The 16,168-nt window shown below is 46.9% G+C and overlaps 1 protein-coding gene across 8 annotated transcripts in view; it reads right to left on the bottom strand.

Annotated features, from left to right (window-relative positions):
• LOC129859533 (B-cell CLL/lymphoma 9 protein-like) overlaps positions 1-16,168 on the bottom strand; it is a 100,961-nt gene that overhangs the window by 15,661 nt on the left and 69,132 nt on the right. For 4 of the 8 annotated variants that reach the window (XM_055929407.1, XM_055929403.1, XM_055929409.1 and 1 more), the window contains 3 exons: positions 8,054-8,131; positions 5,245-5,302; positions 2,076-2,467 (listed from right to left, as the gene is read on the bottom strand). In XM_055929407.1, coding sequence (XP_055785382.1) covers positions 2,076-2,395 — 320 coding nt within the window. In that variant the 5' untranslated portion in view covers positions 2,396-2,467; positions 5,245-5,302; positions 8,054-8,131. Of the gene's footprint in view, positions 1-195; positions 2,030-2,075; positions 2,468-5,244; positions 5,303-8,053; positions 8,132-16,168 lie in introns of those variants that run through there. The other 4 variants (XM_055929406.1, XM_055929405.1, XM_055929408.1 and 1 more) reach the window with 4 other exon arrangements.

The following is a 16,168-nucleotide window of genomic DNA, read 5'->3' as shown; positions in this document are numbered from 1 at the left end:
AGGGTTAGTGGGGGAACATCAAACAATGTCATTGCTGCTCTCCCTCCCCCAAAAAATAAAAATGCCAAAAGCAAGTCTTATCACATGCGCTTAACAGTAGAAACTAATACACCCATTCTTTACATCAAACCACCAACCGCTGTCATTATCAACAACACATGAGAAATCACAGAAGAGTCATTAATATTCTCTTACATAAACGTTGCGGCGAGAACAGGCGGGCAAGTACTACGACTGAGACTAATTCCCAGAGGCTGAGGGAGGCACATGGCAGCTCCCCGCCCTGAGAAAGCATCACTCTTAAAACAGCAGCTGGGTCATGTTCATTAGGCACCAATATGTTAGAAAATGGGCTAAAACAGGGAGGGAATCCACAGACTTGTCCAATAAGAAACGTTTATTTTCATTTTCTGTTGCGTGCCCTAACAAACACAGCCCAGATCCTGGCCGGGGAGGCATGACGCACACAGGTGAGTGACTAATAAAAGGGTAAACACGGCCACCTCCAGTCCTCACCCTTTCTTTGTTGACAGAGTTGGGAACAGCAGGGGAGGTGGGGGGGGGTGTTAATATATAATCGGTGCCTTGTTAAAGTAGGCACTTTAAGTACACAGCCTTATTTCTCCCTGTGCTGGGCCGAAACCTAGAGACAGGAACACAACTCGCCTCATTGCCATGGAGACCAGTTACACATGGATAAAGCAGGGGAAAAGTGGATGCTCTGTAGCCGACACGATGAAGTCGGAGGAGAAAGGGGAAGTTGAACCTAACACAGGGAAGCACAACTGATACGGAAGGGGTAGTCAGACCAAAGGTGGTGGATAAATGAAGATGGTTCACTCAGGCATAGATTTTTTTTTGTCAGTTCCGGTCTACTTAACTGGATGTGTATTCTATAGACACCAATGCAATAGCAGCTGGGTCTGGTCTACTTAGTTCATGACTTTCATGAACCAGAAAAAATTAATAAAAGTGAGTATGGTGCCTCGCTTCCTCTTCCGTCTCTGGTCTGACCACACAAACGTAGCTCGAGAACACTGCCGGAATCCATTGCTGGTGGTACGAGGTTTAGCATGACCACTGCACTGGGCTAAAAGTCCACGGACAGATCGAAAATAGTTCACTGGCAGCGTCACAGCACTCAATGAGAGTAACAACAAGCTCCAAACAGGCCCCTGCCAGGCCTCAGTCAATCCTCCATTTAAACAGAGCTCTCCCGTTCCAGCTAGCAGTGAAACATAAGCCCTAGCACTCTCCTAAAAACCCAGCCTAAATGGCCTCGCAGCCAAAACCGGAGCCAATATGGATCCGAAGCCAGACGTTGAGCCAATATGGCCGGCGTGCCTACTGTGAGATGGGCCCCAGCAGGGCTTTGGCAGTGCAGCTGCAGCTTTTATACTAGCCCCAGAGGGCCTGAGTCAGCACAGGCTGGCCCGGGATGGGCTGGCAGAGAGGCAGCTGCAGGGTGGAGACACTCAGGTCACTGTTCCAGGGCTCACGCATAGCCAGGACCTGCTGCACTAGGTTAAGCTTTAATAGGCCAGAGTAGTTCACCAAGTCTGGTCGTCGTGTAACCTCACACAGGATGCCAGACCTGATAGATCTGAGCTCGCCTGACCTCGTAGCAGGTTTAGGAGCGGAGGACTTAGATCCAACTGCTAGACAGGATTCAATAAATACCACGCCAGAAACTACAACACAGAACGGAGAGTCAGACGGCACGTCAGACAACACGGTGGTCTCAATCAGAGAAGGACAAAGGGTTCGTTCTAGGTCGTCTTTATTGCAGAGACTGTCCGATCTCATGACGCCTGGAGAAGTGTTAAACATCTCAAGAACCACGTTGAGAAGGTCTATTGCAATCTTCTGAGATACGCAGCCCGGTTGCTTTTTGAGACAATGTGGAAGGCATTCAAACTCATTTCATTATGCAGTGGAATTGACAGGTTGTCAAGCAGGGATGTGCAACCTGCGGAGTGGCCCTGGAGCGGAAGATCGTTTGTCCTTAGTTGATTTGTTCCCCTGTTTTAAAGAGCCAAGAGAGAGACATAATAGCAGACAAGGACCCAGCTCACCTCTGCGTGTTAGCCGATGGGGAGTTCCTCACTTTGGGATTGCTGGAATGCATTGACGGCGATCCCAGGGAGACAGAGGGCGGAGTCAAGTGCTGATGCGGGCTGGCCGAGAGTGTGGCCTTGGCCCGGGAGTTCCTGTGGCCTGTGCCGGCAAGGGCGGAGTTAGGGGCGGTGCTGTGGTTATTAGAGGAGGGGTTAATGTTGCTATTGGCTCGGCCACTGTCTGGGCCTGCCTCGTCCCGCTCCTTCTTGACACGCTCTTTCCGGCTAAAGTTTCCTGCTGTGGCTGCTGCTCTTTCCTCTTGCACCTCCAGCATCATCTGGATGTCAGTAAGTGTGAGGTGCTGTGTGCCTGGAGTCTCCTCAAGGAGCTCTCACAGTCCTTGGGCACACTGGTAAAGACAGGGGTGGAGGGAAGGAAAAAAGAAAAAAAACAGGAGAAAATGTTAAGAAACTTCACAATGTGTGCATGTTTTCGAAGGCCACTGTTCTATCAGGCAACCCTGGCATTATAACATCTCCTTAGATGGTTCGCGTCACTCAAAACAAACGGGTGACATTGGCAACTAACCAAATCATGACCGCTTACTTGGTTCGACTTTGCACCACTCCATAGCATTGGATACTGCTGACCGGTCCACCAACTGACAGGACAACAGTATCATAGACCAGGGGTTGAGAAACACAGACAGAGTCTCTGATTGAATAGCCACACTAACGTTCTACTAAGTATTCAATCCTAATGCATGGCTTTAGTCTAAGTGGTATGCTAGTATGGATGGGCATAGAGAGGCCTATTCCTCCCGTGTAACCTTGTTTGGCGTGTCATCCTCCTCCTCCTCCTCCTCCTCCTCCTCCTCCTCTCCCCCGGGCCCTTTTTCTCAGAATCACTATCATGAGACAGTTCCCTGTCCTCTGAGAAAACTCCTCCATGAAGCTGCACTGTCAAGATAGCATAAAATATTCAGGATAGCTCTGATGATGCAAGTGGTTCCATAAGCCCCCTCTGGCTAACGGGTAGGAGACTGAAACCCGTGAGAGAATCATCCAAATGAAACTACGGCTGAAACTTCAGCTTGGCCACAATCACCAAAACACAATTCCACACAAGACTCACAATTAAAACCCAAAATTCATTCAAAGACTCAACCCTAAAAAACAGCTAGTTGGCTGCCAGTGCATAAAATATTTGGTTCTGGCTTCAGAGATGACTAAAAATGGTTAAATGTGACGTACACTACTCAATAAACTACATCAACAGCCCTCCTAGCTTGACGTGCACACTATATGAGAAATCAAAAAATCTAGTGACAAGAGGATGGGATCGGACTCAAGAAACCAGGGTGCTATTCACTAGACATCAAACGGAAGCAAACGGACTGAAACGGGGACCCTGTCCTTATAAGATAACCAATAAGAAACACTTATTTTCATTGCAAAACATTTTCCGATGCAAGACACAACTGGCTACGTTTAGCTATGGTGTGCACTAATGAATACGGCCCAGCAATGGGAGCACATCTCCGCAGACGCAACAGGCTCCGTATCGGTTTGTGTGAGTCAGGTTTTGTAGGGGTCCTGCTATATCTGACACATCCCTTCCCTCCTGGGTATGCAGCGGGACACATTACTCATGGGGAGAAAAATGTGGTAATCAAAACCCAGAAAGAGAGGAGTCGGTTTGGGAGGTTGTGAAAGAGAAGGGTGAGCTCACCAGCAGCAAGCCTTGATCAGCTCTACCTCTGCCATCGATGACTGAGTAAAACAAAACAGGGGTCGGTTCATTAGAGCACATCATCGCAAAACATTTCTAACCGGCAGACACGTGGGCTTGGTGTGTCCATCAACCACAAAATGACAAGAGCTATATAACAGAGTTGTGTTCATTAGGGAACGCCGTTTGAAAAAAGAAATGCAACGGAAAACATAACATATCTTATTGGACAAGTTCAGATTGTACCGCTCCGTTTCACTGGAGCGTTTGTCCATTTTGGGCCTAATGAACACAACCCAGGCCAGTATCCCTAGGCAAGGCTTCTGCCTTCTCCTAACACAGTATGCTCATGATATTCAAAAAGACAGAGACCCGTGTCTGTATAAGGCCATGAAGAGTCTAAGAGAGACAAAACAGTTTCCATTCCACCACTCGAGTGCGGTAAGCACCGGCAGAGGCATTGGAGTCAGTCGAGCTTCTGCGCCGGGGAGAGAAAGACCGAGACATCACACTTCACTAACGAGCATGCACCCACACGGTCACCATGGCAACGCCACTGGTGTCTGAATCTGAACGACTCCCAACACAACTCGGGAGTGTTTGAACGAACCGTGCCGCTCCACAGACAAGCACCCACCCCCACACACACACGCTGGGAAAGAGGCAGAGGGACCACAACCCCCCCCCCCCCCCAACCAGCCTTATTCAAACATCGACCGACCCCACACACACACAGAGAGAATGCAAGAATGTACCAGCTTTTCCTGCTCCCTCCCTTGGTCTGTGAGATCTGAGATGGACGAAATAACGGGATGATACAGTTTATCAGGCCCGCTGGTCCAGCGCCAGGGCAGGACATAACAGCCCCTGACTAGTACAGAGTGGTGCAGCAGCAGCCTTTACTAGGCCGGGTCAGGTCAAGGTACCTTGGCTAATGCCCCTCTCTGCAGTGGCCCAGAAAACAAGCCAAAAATCGCACACACTTTATTTGATGATGATGAGACAGAGAGAGAGACAGAGAGAGAGAGACAGAGAGAGAGAGACAGAGAGAGAGAGACAGAGAGAGAGAGACAGAGAGAGAGACACAGAGAGAGAGACACAGAGAGAGAGACACAGAGAGAGAGACACAGAGAGAGAGACACAGAGAGAGAGACACAGAGAGAGAGACACAGAGAGAGAGACACAGAGAGAGAGACACAGAGAGAGAGACACAGAGAGAGAGACACAGAGAGAGAGACAGAGAGAGAGAGACAGAGAGAGAGACAGAGAAAGAATGAGAAAGAATGAGAAGGAGAAGGAAAGGAGGAAAGAAAGGGAGAGGGTCTTATGGAGGGAGAAAAAGGAGAGGAACTGAAAGAAGGTTAGAAAGAGACAAAGACGAAAAGCGGGAGAACGAGGAGAGAGAGGAGGAGCAAGCGAGGGAGACGAGGATGAAAGGGACAGGCTCTCACCCACCGGCATCATCTCCCACCGATAACTAGCCGGTTCGTCTCAGGTCTAGCGATCACAGCAACTAAATTGGGAGAATTGAAACAAACTATCAGCCCAGCTCAACAACAGAAAGCCATTCACACAGACAACACAGAACAGACCCTCTCCCGTCTGCTTTGCTGTGGTGCCACAGGGGCTCCATGCTAATAGCTAATGTGTCTTCTTAAATGCTTGTATGAACTGCAACTGCTTGTTGTTTACTCTAACAGTGTTTTCTGTGTAACTGTTTGTGTGAGCGGAAAGAGAGGGGGGGGAGAAACAGAGTCAATGAACAAGAGCGAGCGGAGAGAGAGGGAGAGAGAGTCCACGAGAGAGAGAAACCATCCACTCACATTTGTTCTTTGCATTGCTGGAGGGCTGTGCAAAGCGTTGCAACATCCCCTCTCTCAAAGAGCACTCATTTCCATACTCCCGGCAAGGAGATGAGCGCTCTCAAATTGACCTTGACGAGGGCTCCACATAAACCCGCCGCGAAGACACCAAAGCATGTCTTTTTATCCTACCGAATACTAGATAAACATCATGCAACTGTGTGAAGTCTCCCCCTGGACGTACTGCGTACTACAGAAATATCCTGAAAAGGGGGGGGGGGGGGGGGTGCTGGATAGAATTAGTCTAACCGACAAATCTCAGAGAGTGCATGTAACCTGGTGGTGGTTACGCAATATGCACACATGAATGGAAAATATGGACCCAGAATTACACTCCGATGTTTCACAAACACAGATCTCCATTTTCTAAAGGACCCATTTCTCCGGACCACACAGTAGACACACACGTAGGCTATACACACACACTCTGTGCCCACCAGCATCTACCAGCCATATTATGTAAATTCCATTTTGAAGCAAAGCCACTACTGATCAGTGAGACTCTCCCCCTCCCTCCATCCCTCCTGTAGTGAGGATATAGCCTCCCTCTCTCTCCCCCTCCCCCTCTATCTCTCTGTGTTGGGTCTGTGCTTGGCTGCCTGCAGGGACAAAGGCTCACACACACATGCAAACGAAGCCTGGCCAAAATCTCAGGATTAAAGACTGGCGGTCCCACCAGACACAAACCTGTGTGCATTTATCACATGGGTATGAGTACACACACACACACGCCTACAACAGCACACAAACTCGTACAAATGTACACACACAATAACAACGTATGACCAAAGAGTAGAAGAGTGCTACACATGGAACAAAATGGGTCGGATTCAGATTCAAGACAATCCTGGGTGGGTTCTTCTTCACACAGACAAGGCAAAGTCATTCTGCAAAGCCTCGGTCAGTCCGTTTTCTGCCTGCCTGTCGGGTTGGCCCATCCAACCTCCTTCCCGTTCGGTTTACTCTATGCGGAAACCTTGGATTTCAGCTGATTTTACATCTGTAAGGCTCACATTTCAATAGAGGCCAGGGACATTAACTGGTTGGCTGCTGCTAACAACAACAACAAAAAAGTAGGGTGACATACATTATGATCCTCTTCCAAAGACAAACTAACATCACACCAAACCGTTTCACTGGCTAACGGTTGCTGTCAGTCTTGACAAATGTCATCGGTGTCATCTCCAGTCCCGGTGAACTTTAAAACCACAGTTTGCGCGCAAGGAGCTTGACACATGACACGCCCTCGGGAGGATGACACACTCCTACGCTCCTCTGGCCAGGCTCAGTGTGTGCGTGGTGTATGTATGTAAAAGGTTGCTCGCAGTCATTAACCGCCGGGTCTAAGGCGAGACTGAAAACACTTCTTTCAGAATGAGTCAGACATGAAGCTAGAGAAGGCTACCGCTACTCAAGAGTCTAAAACATCCTTTTTTAGATCGAAATTAGCATATTTTAAAATGTTTCACCAAGCCAAAAATGATAATAATGGTGATTTGGGACTGTAAGAGCAGCCAATGCTATAATGCACCGCTAACTGATAGTCTGTTTCCACTAGCATTGCTAACATGCTCCAAAAATGCTAGCCAGGAGATTCTGGCCATTGCTAAATAACCAATGGTTTGGATGAAATGACAACTGCCTATGTAAGACGAAAATAAGCTAAAACGTATTTTAAAGCCAACTATCCCTCAACTCCAGGCGAGTATTACATAATCTGGGTAAAAACAATACTCAGACTTGGTTCAAGGAAGAAGGAGAATAAGGAGGCTTTACTTCTGAACATACAGTTCTTTGTTGCCAATGTTCTTCTAGGAAATTGATGATTGTTGACGTCAGGGACTCATTCCAGGGAACCGCTGTTCTGTGGACAGGCAACTACATCTTGTTTTGAAAATCACCATCCTCAAAACTAAGTCCTTGTATTGCTTTCATAGAGGATGCCCAAGTCCAAGCACATGCCTTGGAAAGAACGAGGCTCAACAATGAGATCTTGTGAGCTCTAATTTTGCGTTCTAATCTAGATACCCAGAAATACGCAGGCGCCTTTGAGCCAATGTCACAGAGAGAGGCCTAGGCAAATGTTCATCTGAGCCACTGACCGACCGACTGAGCTAACTACAGGGAGTAAGGTACATTGTACTGCCTCAGGGACAAAGATGGAGGAAAACTGGATGCACTCTCTCTGCCAACCACGTACTCTCTACCTCTCCTCTCATCCAACCTGTGCTGCTCACCCCCCTCTCCATTCCCTCCATCCCCCCAGCTCTTGCTTCACCAGGCTAATGCTCACCCCCTCCTCCCTCTCAACCCCCTCCAGTCAAGCGGCTTGTCTGTGTGTGTGTGTGTGTGTGTGTGTGTGTGTGTGTGTGTGTGTGTGTGTGTGTGTGTGTAGCACTCACCATGTCCCTCTGTGTCACGATATAGCCGTGGCCATGTCTGCATTGCAATGGGCCGCGCTCGTCAAATCCCCAACGCTGCTGGAGACAAAGAGAGAGACATCACTCACCAAATCACAACACCACACTGTCCAACATGGCTGGCACGCACACACAGGCTTAGCAGACAGAGCTGCGGGTAGGCAACTGAGCGGCTCCCCTTTTCGCGATACAATGCAACGTCGGTTTAGCAGTATATAACAGCAGCACTTAGACAGCTAGTAGTTCAGTATAGGAGGAATGAGGCCTATTTACATGTACAAAGATACATGATTAGGAATATCATGAAGGAAAACCAAAAAGGGGAGAACATTAAAAATGTCATAGAAACCATTACATGTCATCATCATATCTTTACCACATAACGTGCAAACAGAACACCTCCACCGGACATTCTAATTGGTTTGTTAATTACATTTCCTATTAGGTCTACCCGCTCACGGCAGCAATTTAAAAAGAGATGTATTGAAATTAACTCTAAAAACGCATATCAAACTGTACCATGAGGAGAGTGAAGTGGAACTGTGGAACTGAACACGATACTGCTCTGAACATGATGGAGAGATGCCCATGTCAGATGACGTAATCCACACTCTCTCCCACACACACGCTGGTGTGGACAGGAGTGTGTGTGTGGACAAAAGTTGTGTGGCAGTTCAGCGTTCACCTTTCAGTGGGTGAGCAAATCTGCTTACAGCGGCTGGGGCCGGGGCCAAAATCTCATCAGCACTGCCAAAGACCATCATCCGGAGCAGGTCAGCACTAGTGCCAGCACACTCACTTAATTCCTCTAATCTGCACACGGTGTGTGTGTGTGTGTCTTTGTAAGCCACATCTTCGCACTTGCATTTAGTACATCTGTGAAGAGGTGCGAGAGTGTTTGTGTACGTCTCTACAACGTGTGCGAGGGTCTGAGGCATGCGTGTGCCTCGTCTGTGTCCTAACAAGCAATCCTGCACCGCCATCAGCCTGATGCCAAGGAGTAGCAGGCAGACACAAACTAACTTGAAACCAACATGAAACAACAGTGTACCAGGCAGGCATACTTAAGCTCAGCTCAAGTATGAAAGCATTTGACCCAGGTCTGCTGGCCCTGGTTCTGGGTTAGACATCCTGATTGGCCCCAAACACTGTCGGGGTCAGCTCATCACACAGTTAATAGGTCACAATATCTGCAGCACAGGCACGGTTCTAAGACAATCTACCAACAGCGCCGAATGAACAAAAAAGGTCCACAAAGCAGCCAGACGATCACAGAAAGCTATACCCAAACCATAGCCAATCGTCTCCTAGTGTGCAGGTAAGAAATATAATTTGATGTAAACCTAAATGAAGAGTCAGAAAGGATTGCGAAGGCGGCTGTGTTTCTTATACTTTGAACATGCATCCTTCCTTTCACCCTTCCTTGGAGTCGTCACTGATCTGACACGAGTGGATTGGTGAAGGCTATGGCACCTACGGGGAGGAACGGAGGAAGAAAGGCAGCATTCTACGGGGGAAGACAGACCGACAGGAATGTCGGCAGTAGGCGACGGTCCACAGAATATCGGGCGTTATTATCTGTTCATCTCTTGAAGATCCTACATGTTGAATCAGCGAGGTCCACCAAGCAGGTGATCTACTGCGCACGGCCAACGTTTCTGTACGTCTGTGTTTCCTCAAACAGTATTCAAACCCAGTCGGGGGGGGGGGGGCAAGGTGTATGTGGAAAGAGTGAATCTGCTTTGGGATTTGATCTCAGGAGCGAGAGGGAGAGACCGTATCGATAGAATAATATCATTGATGTGCAGATGGGGAAAGAGGAAACATTAACGCAGAGAGCTGATGTACCACTCGGTGACAAGACGCCACCATATCCATCACCACTCGTAGCCCCATCAATGTGTGTGCACGTACATACGTTGAGTGTATGAGCATGTGTGCTTATGAATGTGTGTGTGTGTGTGTCTAGTGTACCGAGGGCTATCAGACATCCCAGTCACAGGGGCTGCATTACGGCTTGACTGCGGCAGAGCAGAGGGGCAGAGAGGAGGGGTTGTCACTGCATCGCTCATACATAATGAGGAGCATGATCAGCAGACGTGCCTCCCTCTCAGACCCAACACACACAGACGAATCATAACTGAGATACTCAAACCTAACTCAGTAAACTGATTGCTGTCCAAGCCCTACACAAGACGAAAAGACTCACACACAGTAACACAGCTCACTAAACAGATTAAGCTACTGACAAACCAAAGCCCACTAAACCTATTACCAACTAAAACCCTACAAATACCCCTCAACAGACAAGCAGACCCACAACAAACGTTTTACCAACAAATCCAGTGGTAAACCTAACCCTGTACAACACCCTCTGGGGGCTGTGACAATTCCAGTATTGTGGTATTTTTTCCATCACCAATTTTATTTTATTTTTTTGTTTAGTTATTTTTTTTTATTTTTTTTTATACAAAGCAGAACAAACTCTTTTGTCCTTTAAAAACCTGCAGCATATACAATATTGTGTGCTATAGCTTGAACAACATTAGGGCTGTTCTCCTAAAGAAGTTAAAACCATGTGTTGTGTTCCCTTGCCACAATACTAACGAGAAGTCCTGGCTTTACTCTGTATTACACGCCAAATAGTTGACCTTGACTTAGGCCTGAACCTGGTCCCAGATCTGTTTGTGCTGTTCCCTACTCCCTTGTCATTCAGGGACGCAAACTGGTGAGGGTAAAAAAAAACGGGACCAAAAATCTTTGCACCGAAAATCTGAGTAAACAGCAAGAAAATATTCCTATTTTAAGAGTGGGGTTGTCACAATACCAACATTTTACTAAAGATGCGTTACATTTTAGTCATTTAGCAGATGCTCTTATCCAGAGCGACTTACAGCATTTTATTTTACCTTTAACTAGGCAAGTGAGTTCAGAACAAATTCTTATTTTCAATGACAGCCTACCGTCATTGAAAAGAGTGGGTTAACTGCCTTGTTCAGGGGCAGAACGACAGATTTTTACCTTGTCAGCTCGGGGATTCGATCTAGCAACCTTTCGGTTACCTGCCCAACGCTCTAACCACTAGGCTACCTGCCGCCGCGGTAATAAATACCGTTTTTATAATCGTTTAATTTTTTCATACTACCCGGCAAGCACCCGCCAGGACGCCTATTCCCCGTTTTCTATACATTTTGCACAAAAACCTGTCCCCTGAATTTAACTTCACACATATTACTGTATAATAGAAATGGCTACTGCAGAAAATAGCTGATTTGCTCATATCCAAAGGCCTATCTGTGATTGGGCAGGAGGAATGTAGTAAGGAATATGCATAATGATCTGCATTTTCATATAGGCAGTAAGGGGAACACACACTTGGCCTTTGTGAAACCATCTTTAACCTACTCTTCAGACAACTTTACACACAGCCTACACATTCTCCCTCCCACACACACTCACCTTCTCACTTACTTGCAGCCCGTGCATAGTTTAAAAGTGGCTCGCTACATGGTTTATAAAATTATATAAAAACGGCCTGCTTGTTCTTACATGCGAAATGAAAAGATATAGATCCACTCGCACTGTGAGCCATTCCAATATTTAAACAATTGTAACAACAGGAACCCAACCACTGTCTGCACACCCCAGCACGCCATCACCACTAAATAAACATTTTAAACTGATGAAGATGGGCAGAAAGAACGGCCGGAGACAAGCGGCTGAGTCGGCTAATGGCTGGTTAGGAGATGCGGCTGACTGCTCACAGCTGTCACAGCTGATATTGGATGAAGCGTTCTGATGACATTTCTGACATCAGGCTCTGAACTCCGATATTCTATTTGTAGGACACGTAACGGATGCATTCTGTGTGGTCATTAATTTAGAGAGAGAAGGAAGGCAGTGATCACACAGGGAGAAGATCTGTTTGCACCTCTTTTATAGCGCAATGGGCGATACACCCCCCCACAGGATTTTTTACAATTCTACACGATGCGCGTGGATGACCTATTTTGAGATCAAAACGGCAAATGTCGCCTTAAAGTGACGAGTTTGCATCCCCGTCTATGGCAGCGGCATTCAGAGGCTGCGTGACAGCGAAGCCTAGTCAGACTGGTCCGTTTGTTATTACAGGCGAAATGAAACGTATCCACTTCGCTCGCGCTCTGTGCCGCTCCAATAATTAAAACAAAATGTAACAGAAACCCCATCACTGTCTGCACACCCCAGCTTGCCAACACGGCTAAATACCATTTTCAAACTGACGGAGATACACAGAAGGAACGGACGGAGAGAAGTGGCTGAGTTGGCTAATGGCTGGTTAGGGGGGGATGTGGCTGGCTGCTCACAGCTGTCACACCTGATATTGGATGAAGCGTCTGATATCACGCTCTGAACTCTGATATTCTATTTGTAGGACGCGTAGGGATGCCATCTGTGCTCAGTCATTCATTTCGATATGAGAACATACACCATTATTTAGTGATCACACAGGGAGAACCTCTCTTTTATAGTTCAACGGGTGACACACTGCGTCTGTGCACTTTTTGTTAGACTGACGCCTCGATCACACCTACAGCCTCCCTGCATTTTGGTACACCAGAAACACATTAATTTCCAACAGAACGCTGCGTTTGCCTTGCAGCATTGCGTTGCAGAGGCGGTTGTAGTACGTTCAGTGTGGCACGCACACTGGATTTATTGAACATATGCCTCAAACTGTATGCGTAGACGGCTTGACAGAAATGGTAGTAGAAGCTGAATGTTGAACTTTTGTTGCAGACACACATGCAGATGATGCCTCGTACCATTTCGCGCCAAAAACACTGTCCGCGTGATAGAGGCGTTATAGACGTCACGTGTCTTGTTTTGAGGTGTTGACTGATTTTCATGTCAATGCTAATATGGCTAAAAATCCCTAGCTAGCTAACCAACAACTGTAACAACGTATGAGAGACAAGCGCTCCATGTGCAAATGTATTCGTTTTCAATAAACATTGGTGACGAAATAGTTTACATGTTGTCAACAATCTATGCCGACCCGTCTGTTTTGCGCGATAGTTGTGCCAACGTCGGTTTTGTTGCTAAACAACCAACCAGTCATTAGCTAATAACACCCGATTGGTACTTAATTAAACTGGTCAATGGGTCTGCATGAATCTCATTTACATGTTCTCATATCACACTGTTCACTCAATAGGCCTATGCAGCCATGAATTCACACTGCCATAGGGGAAATTGAAGAAACTATTTGAACAGGTAAGTTCTAGGCTAAGCGGTTAAACGCAAGTACGACATTTACCACTTGGAGAAGCCGAACAGAGTTTGCGACTCACCAAATCGCCACAACCCATGCTCCTTCTCAATGGTCTAACAATGATTTGACGAAACCATTGAAGCCTTGCCTTCAGCTGCAATGATTGGATCAGCCTTGACAGGTAAATAGAAGCTCATAGAACAGGAATTTCAGTTGTCATTTCGGAAACGTCAGTTCTGTCATTTCAGTATTCATAGTGCAGGAAGTTCAGCTCTGTCATTTCAGTGCAGGAAATATAAAAACAGGTCAAAGAGCATCTCTAGACCGCATAGAGTAGCCAAGCTTAGTCTAAAAAGTCCTGTTCATTTACCACAAAGGGTGTGGTACAATACCGCTGAACAATGCATGTGTTCCTATCATAACACCCTGGCACCAGAACCATTTCATCTATGGGTGGTGAAAACCTAACCTGCCCCCCCCATATCAAACTGTGTTTAGCTAGAACAAGCACGACGTAGGAACAGGAGCAGAATCTTTTGCCAGTGAGAGACAGTTCAAAAAGCAGCCCATTTAATGTCCTGGCAGGCCTCAGCTCTTCTTGGCACACTGGCACAACCTGGCCTTGGCATCGGGAAGAAACCATTGGCAATACATTGCCACTCCAGAACTCATTGCGCTTGGCAAAGCCTCGCCAGTGCACTCGTATAGCATAAGGTTACAATGTCTTGCCAATGCTTAACCAGCCATATTACAGAGTGAAAGGGAAAAGGAAAAATGTGCCTTGTTAGCAGAAGGGATTATTTGGGATAGAAAGGGGGGAACGGAGGAGAGAAATCCCAGAGTTCTCCTGTTTCAGTGGAGGATGCCAAATGCACCCCTCCCCCCACCCGCCAGTAAAGCGTTTCAAATCAGCACACCCTACATTTTTTAACTCAGGGAGGGATAAGGTATCCGTAGACCTGGCAACCTTCATATTCACATCATGAGCCCATGGGCTGAATTGAAAAGATTCCACTACAAGGAACTGAGATATACTCAGTAGCCACTAGCCAATCAGAGAGAAAGTTTCCATTTTCAGGAGGTACCACTAGCCAATCACAGAAAGTAGGGGTGTAACGGTTCACCAAACCCACGGTTCGCTACATATTGCGGTAACTGTAGTTCATATTTATTTATTTAAGTGTTGGTATTTCTGATTGTGAAATAACAAAAACAACACTAAAATAAAATAAAGTGCAATATGCATGTGAAATCAATATGTAAACAGAATCTATGCGTGTGAAATCAATACGTAAACAAAATCTGTCCATCTCCGTTATAATCTACTGGGAAGCCAAGATACTCCCAAACTAGAGATTTAAACGATGATGGAGGATCCTCCTGGTTGCGACAGTTCATTTAGAGTTATGTGACAGTACCGGCAAACTGAGCCACTGCGAAACCCTACAATTTCAGATTACACAGAGGAGAGAGAGCGAAAGAGACGACAGAGAGAGATGGGTGATAAGAATTCACATTATGCAGTGGAGGGAGAAGTAAAAAGAGAACGTTCCATTTCTCCAATAGGGTTTTGAGGAACAGTAACTAACCGTGCCAGATTAAAAAGAGGCCCATTTATTAGAGCCATAGCCTGTGGCAGCTGTGGCAGTGACAGATGGCCCAGTGCACTATGGGAGAGTAGCTGGGTCACAATCAGGTCAGTTGGGCACTGGTGGAAAGGGCAGCAACACCCACACACTGCACATGAGTGGAGAGGGAGAGACTGCACATCACCAGGGTCATGTTCATTAGGCATTAAATAGTAGAAAACGGACCAATAGTGGGTTTGTCCAATTGATAAATGTTTGAAAACATTTCCAGTTGCGTGCCCTATGAACATGACACAACATGGCCTACTCTTACGAAAACATACAGACTGCTCACATCAGACTCTCATAACAGTCTAACACCATCAACAGTATGCCACCAATCACAATAAACCAGATTAGAACATCCGCCAATACCCTATCCACACACCTGAGCCAAGCCAAAGTTGCTGGAACAGTGCTAGGAAGGACAGTGTGAACAGAAACATGTTACCCTGTACGGTTTTGATGAGCATGTCAGTGTCGCTCTAATTTACACCGCCAACAATCTAAAATGAAGCATTAGCCTATATGTAGAGCCAGCAGTATGTCCTGACCATGTGGCTGGACGAAGAAAATAAACTGTCCCCCAATTAAAGGACATAACTAGACTTCTACCCAGCCATGGAAACAATGCATGCCTATACCACACAGTCTCCTGTACATATGCGCACACACACCATTTCCTGTCTGTCAGCCTGTGTATTCCTACATCGGAGGCCATTAGTGGGTGTGTAGGTCACGGGCTGTGACTACAGGATAGTGTGCTGGGCTGTTTCGTGCCATGTGTATGTGCCCGCTCTTAGATCTGCCCAGGCTGGCGTCACACATTGTGTGTGTCTGTGCGTCTCTGCGTCGGTGTGTCTAGGCAGGGCCTGAGATAACCCCTGCTGCACAGCATACCATTCCAGAAACAGGGTGCACTGTCCTCTACCCAGGGCCTGAACCCATGGATACAAGGACATGCCCCACCCCCCCACACAAACACGTGTCTGAAATTTGTGGAGTAAACTATCACTTCAAGTTTCCCCTGTTACTGCTCTTTGAGTTCTTTAAGTTTAGACTCTTCGATCCCATGCACAAATAGACAATTGCGCAACATAAGCAGTCAGATGTCATGGGAAGAGTCTATATCTGTGAATACGTTGTCATGGACAAAATAATAAACCGTTTGATTAACCGTATTGTAGTCCGTGATACGCGTTGTGCCTAACCTTC

The sequence above is a fragment of the Salvelinus fontinalis genome, chromosome 7, assembly GCF_029448725.1.
Source record: "Salvelinus fontinalis isolate EN_2023a chromosome 7, ASM2944872v1, whole genome shotgun sequence".
NCBI classification, from domain to species: domain Eukaryota; kingdom Metazoa; phylum Chordata; class Actinopteri; order Salmoniformes; family Salmonidae; genus Salvelinus; species Salvelinus fontinalis.
This window is presented reverse-complemented; position numbering and strand designations above follow the sequence as displayed.